Source organism: Salvelinus namaycush, unplaced genomic scaffold (genome assembly GCF_016432855.1).
Source record: "Salvelinus namaycush isolate Seneca unplaced genomic scaffold, SaNama_1.0 Scaffold40, whole genome shotgun sequence".
Classification (NCBI taxonomy): Eukaryota; Metazoa; Chordata; class Actinopteri; order Salmoniformes; family Salmonidae; genus Salvelinus; species Salvelinus namaycush.
This window is the reverse complement of record NW_024061008.1, coordinates 139766-149620: the sequence shown is the minus strand read 5'-3', so window position 1 is coordinate 149620 and position 9855 is coordinate 139766. Positions and strand designations below refer to the sequence as shown.

The following is a 9855-nucleotide window of genomic DNA, read 5'->3' as shown; positions in this document are numbered from 1 at the left end:
CCCAGTGGTGTAAAGTACTAAATAAAAATACTTTAAAGTCGTACTTAAGTCATTGTTTAAATATTTTTGACATCTTTTTCTTTTATTTCACTACATTCCTTAAGAAAATATGTACTTTTTACTCTCATACATTTCCCTCACACCCCAAAATAACTTGTTATATTTCGAATGCTCAGGCAGGACATCAATGAGACCAAGCTGAGCAATATGGTCCAATTTATGTACCTATAAATATAATGCGTTGTCATCCCTACTGATCTGCCGGACTCACTCGTGATATCTGAATGTTAGTGTGCCCCTGTCTGTCTGTACATAAATTAAAAACAATACAATTGTGCCGTCTGGTTTGCTTAATATAAGGAATTTGATGTATAGCATTTACTTTTACTCAAGCGTATGCACAAAATCTGTCCGGTAGTTTAACCAACCCTGGCTGATGTGGGCCAAAACTAACTGTTATCTGGGATGAATTGAGAGAATTACCCCAACCCTGAACTAACTGTTATCTGGGATGAATTGAGAGAATTACCACAACCCTGAACTAACTGTTATCTGGGATGAATTGAGAGAATTACCACAACCCTGAACTAACTGTTATCTGGGATGAATTGAGAGAATTACCACAACCCTGAACTAACTGTTATCTGGGATGAATTGAGAGAATTACCACAACCCTGAACTAACTGTTATCTGGGATGAATTGAGAGAATTACCACAACCCTGAACTAACTGTTGTCTGGGATGAATTGAGAGAATTACCACAACCCTGAACTAACTGTTATCTGGGATGAATTGAGAGAATTACCACAACCCTGAACTAACTGTTATCTGGGATGAATTGAGAGAATTACCCCAACCCTGAACTAACTGTTATCTGGGATGAATTGAGAGAATTACCACAACCCAGAACTAACTGTTATCTGGGATGACTTGAGAGAATTACCCCAACCCTGAACTAACTGTTATCTGGGATGAATTGAGAGAATTACCCCAACCCTGAACTAACTGTTATCTGGGATGAATTGAGAGAATTACCACAACCCAGAAATAACTGTTATCTGGGATGAATTGAGAGAATTATCCCAACCCTGCATTCTAGATAGGCCTGATACCTATTTGAGGTGTTCCATGGTGCAGAGTAGAGAGACCTACTGACCTGCGTAACATGACAGGTTATTTGATGATGGACTACTATCTCTCAATTAGAGACTTCCTGTAGTCATTATTTTGTCTATGTCCCAAATGACACCTATTCCCTACATAGTACACTACTTTTTACCAGGGCTCCTTGGCTCTGGTCAAAAATAGTGCACTAAGTAGAGAATAGGTACCTTTTGGGACACATTCACAAATATATGACTACAGGAAGTCTCTAATGGAGAGATATTAGTCTGTAATAGGGTGACATTCAGGAAGTATCCAATATGTCTGACTGATAATGATGGAAAGATGCTAAAGAAGAGAACAGAATAGGGGGAGGAGAAGAGGAAACCCCTGTGATGTGTAAGAATATAAATGCTGGGGCATGCAGCATCAGTCTGACAAAACAAGTAGCCTACCAACTTCATCATCAGTCAGGAGCATCACTGGACCCAGAGCCTACAAACAATTAGCTGGAACATGAATTCTTCTACACGCTGTACGTCTGACGTCACTCTAATCTGCCGTTCTCCCTGGTCAAAGAAGCTGGGTTGCATTTTATCACTCACTCGTTCTACTCTCCTCTTCCTTTCAGATCTCTCACTCCTCTCGGTGCTCGTGGTGTTAGTTAAGGGGAGTCCAGTGCCCAGCGCGCTCTCTGAGCTCATGACCTCCGGATGGACCTCAGGAGAGGAGCTCGGGACAGACGGTGAAACGGGCGCGCCCCCGAAGTGGGAGCAAATTATCAAGATGCTCGTTCACGAGGTAACCACCTTGCGCAACCAACAGGTGAGTTGTTTTAGATGTGTTTAAAAATGTTAACGTTATAGTTGAAAACAACAATAGGCCTACTAACATCGAAAATAATAAATTAAACCAATCTGAAAAATACACATTTTATTCGTCCTTGTGTTGTAGTTTGTCAGTGGTGTAAAGTAAAAATACTTGAAAGTACTACTTCAGTAGTTTTTTGGGGTATCTGTACTTTATTTTACTCTTTATGACAACTTTTGCTTCACTACATTCCTAAAGAAAAGCATATACATTTTACTCCATACATTTTCCCTGACGCCCAAAAGTACTTGTTACATGTTGAATGCTTAGAAGGACAAGAAAATTGTCCAATTCACACTTAAGAGAGCATCCCTGTTCATCCCTACTGCCTCTTATCTAAACACAAATGCCTCATTTGTAAATTATGAATGTTGGAGTGTGCCCCTAGCTATCCGTAAAATTTAAAAAACTAGAAAATTGTGCTTAATATAAGTAATTTTAAATGATTTATACTTGTAGTTTTACTGTTGATACTTAAATATATTTAAAACCAAATACTATTAGACTTTTACTCAAGTAGTATTTTATTGGGTGACTTTCACTTGTACTTGAGTCATTTTCTATTAAGGTATCTTTACTGTTACTTAAGTATGACAATTGGGTACTTTTTCCACCACTGTAGTTTGTGGAGGAGTTTCAGAAGCCCGTGGAAGAGATGTCATCGTTCTCACAGCACCAGGTCCCATCCACCCCCCCACACCTCTCCAAGAGTCTCTGCTCCACCTCCAACAAGGTAAAGATGGAGATCAATGAATAAATGTCCCTGACCTGTGTCTGGAATTCAGTCCAAATAATGAAGCCGAGACATTCCTTTTGTGATCAAAATGAAAAATCCCCTAACTGAAAAAGACGCATTTAAATGGCAGAAGCAGATGGACTAGGTAGCAACATGTGCAGATATCTTTATTGGCTGACAGTCTGAGCCTTGTTCCTCAATGTCTTCCTTCTAGAATCTAGGACCTAGGGAGTTTAAATAAAATGTGACTAATTGATTAATGGTGATTGTTGTCCCCTCTCCTATAGGAGGCATGTCTGCAGGAGATCAGTCGGGGTCTGCAAGTGTACCAGCTTCTTCTTCAGCACATTAAGGCTGAATACCCTCAATCAACCCTAGTCCCCTCTGTCACACAACAGACCACTGTCCTGATAGGGCTGGTCAAAGACCAGGTATGTAATAGTAATATGTAATATAAAAGTGTTATATTATATTGGAATACGACTTAAATATCATTAAAAAAATAAAAAAATAACTTTCATTGTGGTCCATGAGCCGATTTCCCAGAATTTGATTAATTCAGATGCCTAAGGTTTAGCAGTCTTGTGGCACACAGATTGACCTAACGTAGTGTATCTCTCTCGCTCTCTCTCAAGATGAAGGCTGCTGAGGTAGTAGAGGACATGTCTGCCAGTGAGAGGAAGCGTGTTCTGGGTGAGGTGCCTACAGGGACAGAGTGGGAGAGGAAGACAAGCGTTCACGCCATCCTTAGGGAGCTACGTAACTTCCTGGTTGACACCAAGAGAGCACTCCGCCGCATGGGAAAAAGTGGCAAAGACTTCCAGTAACCATGACAACACTGCTATGGGCAGAGATGTGTTATATCAGGCCTGGAGCAGAAACTTGCAGTGTCTTATTCTCTAACGCAGCGGTTTCTTTTTATTTATTTATTGAATGTAAAACTTGACTTAACTTGAAAATGATCAAAATATTTATGGTTGAGATGAAATGCATTTAATTAATTTATTTTATTTAATCAGATTCATTCATTTGATCTCAAGAAGCTTTGTGCCTCAGATAAAAATATCTATTTTTTTTAAAGCAAAGGTTATTTATTTCCATACAAATGGACTCAGAATGTATTTATCTAATGATGACATGCTGTTGATGGATTTCAAGCACAGAATTCAATGTATCTCAAAGTGCCTTAACTGTACATCAGTGACTACATGTTGGACAGACACTGTGATGTTGTGGATACAACAATGAATAATAAATGGTCTCAAATAATATAGAAATGTGTTGCTCCTGTGTTGTTTGTTTACTGAACATACAGTACCAGTCAGAGTTTGGACACACCTACTCAATCCAGGGTTTTTCTTTATTTTTTTTACTATTTTCTACATTGTAGAATAATAGTGAAGACATCAACACCATGAAATAACACATATGGAATCATGTAGTAACCAAAAAACTATTAAACATATACATATTTGAGATTCTTCAAAGTAGCCACCCTTAGACTTGATGACAGCTTTGCACACTCTTGTCATTCTCTCAACCAGCTTCATGAGGTAGTCACCTGGAATGCATTTAAATTAACAGGTGTGCCTTGTTAAAAGTTAATTTGTGGAATTTCTTTCCTTCTTAATGTGTTTAAGCCAATCAGTTGTGTTGTGACATGGTAGGGTTGGTATACAGAAGATAGCCCTATTTGGTAAAATACCAAGTCCATATTATGGCAAGAACAGCTCAAATAAGCAAAGAGAAATGACAGTCCATCAATACTTTAAGACATGGTCAGTCAATCAGGAAAACTTCAAGAACTTTGAACGTTTTTTCAAGTGTAGTCGCAAAAACCAAGCACTATGATGAAACTGGCTCTCATGAGGACCGCCATAGGAAAAGATGACCCAGAGTTACCTCTCCTGCAGAGGATAAGTTCATTAGAGTTAACTGCACCTCAGACTGCAGCCCAAATAAATGCTTCAGAGTTCAAGTAACAGACACATCCAAACATCAACTATTCAGGAGACTGCGTGACTCAGGCCTTCATGATTGAATTGCTCCAAAGAAACCACTACTAAAGGACACTAATAAAAAGAAGAGACTTGCTTGGGCCAAGAAACACAAGCAATGGACATTAGACCGGTAGAAATGTGTCCTTTGGTCTGATGAGTCCAAATTTGAGATGTTTGGTTCCAACCACCGTGTCTTTGTGAGATGCAGAGTAGGTGAACGGATGATCTCTGTATGTGTGGTTCCCACCGTGAAGCATGGAGGTGGTGTGATGGTGCTTTGCTGGTGACACTGTCTGTGATTTATTTTGAATTCAAGGCACACTTAACCAGTATGGCTACCACAGCATTCTGCAGCGATACGCCATCCTAGCTGGTTTGCGCTTAGTGGGACTATAATTTGTTTTTGAACAGGACAATGACTCAAAACACACCTCCAGGCTGTGTAAGGGCTATTTGACCAAGAAGAAGAGTGATGGAGTGCTGCATCAGATGACCTGGCCTCCACAATCACCTGACCTCAACCCAATTGAGATGGTTTGGGATTAAATGGACCGCAGACTGAAGGAAAAGCAGCCAACAAGTGCTCAGCATATGTGGGAACTCCTTCAAGACTGTTGGAAAAGCATTCCTCATGAAGCTGGTTGAGCGAATGCCAAGAGTGTACAAAGCTGTTTTCAAGGCAAAGGGTGACTACTTTGAAGAAACTAAAATATACTTTCTTTTTTTAACACCTTTTTTGGTTACTACATGATTCCATTTGTGTTATTTGATAGTGTTGATGTCTTCACTATTACTCTACAATGGAGAAAATAGTAAAAAATAAAGAAAAACCCTTGAATGAGTAGGTGTGTCCAAACTTTTGACTGGGACTGTAGTTTCAATCAGATGGTTATTCACACGTTGTCATCACAACAAAACATTATTTCCACTGATCGGTAAGTGAATTGACCAACCAGTGAATCACAAACAGTCATCTTCTCTCAAAAGGTGATTTATAGACAAACTCAGGTCCACTTTCAACCAACAGGCAGACATTTTAAATAGGATCATTTCAAGTAAACAGACAAACACAGATCCATGACCAAATGACAAGATAAAAGTTTTACATGTTCCCAAACAGAGAGGAAACAAAACAATAGAGAAACGTTGGTCACGGCGAAGTAAAGGACCTGTTTCAGAATAAGATGTCCATCACGCCATTGGGCATTTCAGAATGAGAGGAACATTCAGAGCTTCATGTCTCCGACGCAACCCGAGTGACGTGATAATGAAAGCTCCATCCAACCTATAATATATTAGCCATATAGAAACTGGTGAGGGTAAGATGGCGTCCGTTTCTGTGGTGACAGCTGGGAGTCACATGACCACGGTTGGATGAGGTGATTGGCCAGGTCAGGGTTGTTCTCAGCCCCACAGCAGACTGGAAGAGAGAAAACAAGGTCAGAGGTCATCTTCGTCTGAATGGGATGGCTCCCTATTCCCTATATAGTGCCCTACTTTGACCAGAACCATGGAACACTATTCCCTATATAGTGCCCTACTTTGACCAGATCCATGGAACACTATTCCCTATATCAGGAGGCCAAACCCCAGACAGACACACAGACAGACACACAGCATACCTTAGGATGTTTGGCTCAGGCATTCCAGGATCCCCACCACGAGCAAAACCTGTCAATCAAAAACAAAGAGCAGAGATGAAGAGAAGCAAAGAAAAACCCTTGAATGAGTAGATGTGTCCAAACTATTGACTGATACTGTAGTTTCAACCAGATTGCATTGTTGCATTCCTGAGCTTCGTTTTTTCAAAGCCTGCGTAACATCTGTAAGTATCTGAACTGTCCAATAAAACAGTCTCCATCATATCCTCTGACTCACACTTGGCCATGTAGTTTACTAGCATCAGTAGCCTGTTCCTGACAAGGGGTGAACATGAGTGTTGCGCAACCAACACTTGAAGCGTCATAACATTCCAGACCATCGGGCAGGCAGAGACTGGATTTCCCCTACTTCCTGACCCTTTCTCAACCCCGCTCTCTTTCTCCACCCCAATCTCTCTCGTCCTCTCGCTTCCCTCCCGTTTCCCTCTCCCCCCTTTCCTCCTGGCCAGCAGTTGTCCCTGTGGTCCAATAGAGATGTCAGGGAAGGAAACTGAATGTTGGAACTGACTACCCTAATAACTAAAAGACACATCGCAAAGACAAACACTAACAGCAGCCACTAGCTGGGTGTGAACGAACGGTGGCGATTCAAAATCTAGAACCGTCTGGAAATGTTTTTGTCTCTAACACCTGTTACTGACTGTCGTGAAGGGATGAGAGAATAGTAACCGTGTTTTAAGAGTGGACAGCTAGCTTGTGAAACTCAGTGTGTCATCATAAGTTACATGTCTATTTCTACAACCATATTCATTCACTCCATTCATTCATGCCACATTGCATCACCATTCACATTCCTGACACTGCAAACATTCCGGGTTTCCCCATCAAGTTCTCTAAAGATAGTGTGTATGTACTGTGTAGCCATGCTAGCTTGTGGCAGACACTCAGAGGTTCCCCAGTGTAACTATCTCGCTCCCAGAGAAGCTGTAACCACTCCGGACCTAAATATAACTACTGGTCTGGTAGCAAAACAGCATGAGATATGCACTGTGGGAATCAAACTTGATGATACCCAATAGCAATGTGCATTCTGCACTATTCTCTAAATACAAGTCATTGTGCACCCACACACAACCCTCAGCTAGCACCTAGAGGGGAGAGGGGGACACTTGGAAAGGAGTGGTGCAGTTTCATGTCAAAACCAATAAAATTGACAGCTGTGCCATATAGATTGCTAAATAGTTGGGAAGAGATTTGATGTACCAATTTCCTGGCACATGGTTTATGAACTGATACACAAAATGACACCGGATTCAAAACTTTGAATTTTTCAATTATACAAAATTCTTGCAACCAATAAAAATGACATATATAGCACCAGTCAAAGGTTTGTACACACCTACTCATTCCAGGGTTGTTCTTTTATTTTTACTATTTTCTACATTGTAGAATAATAGTGAAGACATCAAAGCAATGAAAAAACACATATGGAATCATGTAGTAACCAACAACAAAAAAAGGTGTTAAATCAAAATATATTGGAATTGCATGATTGGAATTGCATGATCAGCTGTATGTTTTTCCTCTTTCAGTTAGCTAAGCCACACCCCCCACATTTATGGAGATTTATGGCCGTAGCCTGACAAAGGGATTTCCTGTCGAAATAATAGCTAAACCAGCTAGTTATGACTTTTCCCAAACTCGGTCCTGGGGACTCCAAGGGGTGCACATTTAGTTGTTTTTGCCCTAGCACCACACAGTTGATTCAAATGATCAACTCATCACGGTGTAGTGCTAAGGCAAAACCCCAAAATTTGCAAACCATGGGGTCCCCAGCACCGAATTTGGGAAACTCTGAGCTGTGGCTCACAGTGGCCAGTTATCATAGCTAGGGGTGTGAATGGGGAAATGAAACCAGGTACGCCCCTGCTGTCAAGTGAAACTAGCTAAATAAAAAAAGGTTGGATTCTCCCGTGGGGGCATCATGATTCTGATTTCTCCTGTAATACGGTTCAAACACGCACACACAAAAACAGTAGTGTACAGCATAACATTTGACCCGGAACGCTTCTGCCACAGCAATCTTACCGCAGCTACCCCTGCGCACACACACCACACCCACTTAAACAAACTAAGGCTTAACACGATGAGTCCCAATGTGCGTTTTGCCTAATTTTTGCTAACTAGTTTCCTTTGACAGCTGGGGCATACCTGGGTTAATTCAGGGTCTGTCTCTCTCTGGTTTCATTTCCCCCCCATTCACAACCCTGACTATGATAACTGACCACTGTGAGCCACAGCTCAACGTTTCGCAAACTCGGTCCGGGGTGCACATTGTTTCTAAGCCTACTCCATGGCCCCGGAAACCGAACTGGTAGCATGCTAAGCTAATCAGCTAGCCCCATACTAACCCAGATAGAGCACCGTGGGGATGAAACCCCAGCGGATAACGAACTGTCCGGTCTGGAATACCGTCTGCAAGCGTTGTTTGGTCTCCTTGCTGAGCTTCGCCATGGTACTATGCAGGTAAACCCCGGCAAAGGTACACAGGTATGTAAGCAGGTTCACTGATTCCCTGAAGGACGTGAAAAAGAGGAAGTCGACGGAGGAAGCTTGGCCGTAAAGCAAGACAGAAGGTTTTGCTTTTTGCGACAGTTGGTACAATCACAATTGTGACGAGCGCCACTTTGTGGGCGCAAATGTTTCTGCTCCAAACTAATCTCGTTACCCAGAAGTACAATTCTCGCGAAAATTGTCACTTCGCCGTTTACACGTGAATCTTTCCATGTGAGATTAGTTCCAAGCAAACTCCTCATACTAATGTTCTTCTGAACATTACAACGCCTAAAATTAACATATTACATACTGAAATATGCATGCTGATAACATACATACACAAACTGGATGCATACTTTCACTCAGATGTTTGGGTTTGAGAACTAGGCCCATCATGTCATCTCCTGAGTGAGGATGAGTGTGTGTTTGTGCTTGCATGTGTGTGATGAAGAACAGCAACAGAAATATAGTGAAATATAGAAATACTTTATTCTCAGAGAGAGTATCTCTACCAGTAAGTTATCTTCAGACAGAAAATCCCAAACAATTGAAGTCCATCAATATGTACAGATTCATGACATACCGTAAAACAACACAATACAGAAACATGATTGTTATCGTTCCACCATATGAATATAAAACAGATCTAGAACACTGACGGACAGAACTCTGGTTATGATAGAATTCTGGTTCTAGAACACAAAAGGTTCCAGAGGGGCAGACTTTATTCTGCATTCAGATCTCCAGTAGGAAACAACAGTGTTCTGTCTGATCTACGGACTCCTAATCATAGAAATAAAATGAATAGAACGGATGTCACAATTCAAGTCAATGATGGCATAATGGATGGACTGGCGGACATTGCAAGTGTACCCATAGGCACAAAGCATGAAGTAAAAGCAGGAAGTGTAAACATCAATATGTGCTGTGATTTGTTAAAACTCAACTGACATTACAAAAAAATACATTCCATTGCATGAGCCACATC

At 41.1% G+C, this 9855-nt stretch overlaps 2 protein-coding genes across 2 annotated transcripts; one reads left to right on the top strand and one right to left on the bottom strand.

Moving 5' to 3' along the window:
- The first annotated feature begins 1620 nt into the window (after positions 1–1620).
- il6 (interleukin 6 (interferon, beta 2)) lies at positions 1621–4093 on the top strand. Its single transcript, XM_038986009.1, has 5 exons — positions 1621–1639; positions 1736–1929; positions 2597–2707; positions 2998–3141; positions 3346–4093. The coding sequence occupies exons 1-5, from the start codon at positions 1621–1623 to the stop codon at positions 3535–3537; spliced, it is 660 nt and encodes a 219-aa protein (XP_038841937.1). The 3' UTR covers positions 3538–4093.
- Positions 4094–5685: 1592 nt separating this feature from the next.
- LOC120041043 (mitochondrial import receptor subunit TOM7 homolog) lies at positions 5686–8915 on the bottom strand. Its single transcript, XM_038986008.1, has 3 exons — positions 8723–8915; positions 6333–6381; positions 5686–6130 (listed from the first exon to the last, which is right to left on the bottom strand). Exons 1-3 carry the CDS (start codon positions 8823–8825, stop codon positions 6115–6117), a joined length of 168 nt encoding a protein of 55 aa, XP_038841936.1. The 5' UTR covers positions 8826–8915; the 3' UTR covers positions 5686–6114.
- Positions 8916–9855: the final 940 nt, after the last annotated feature.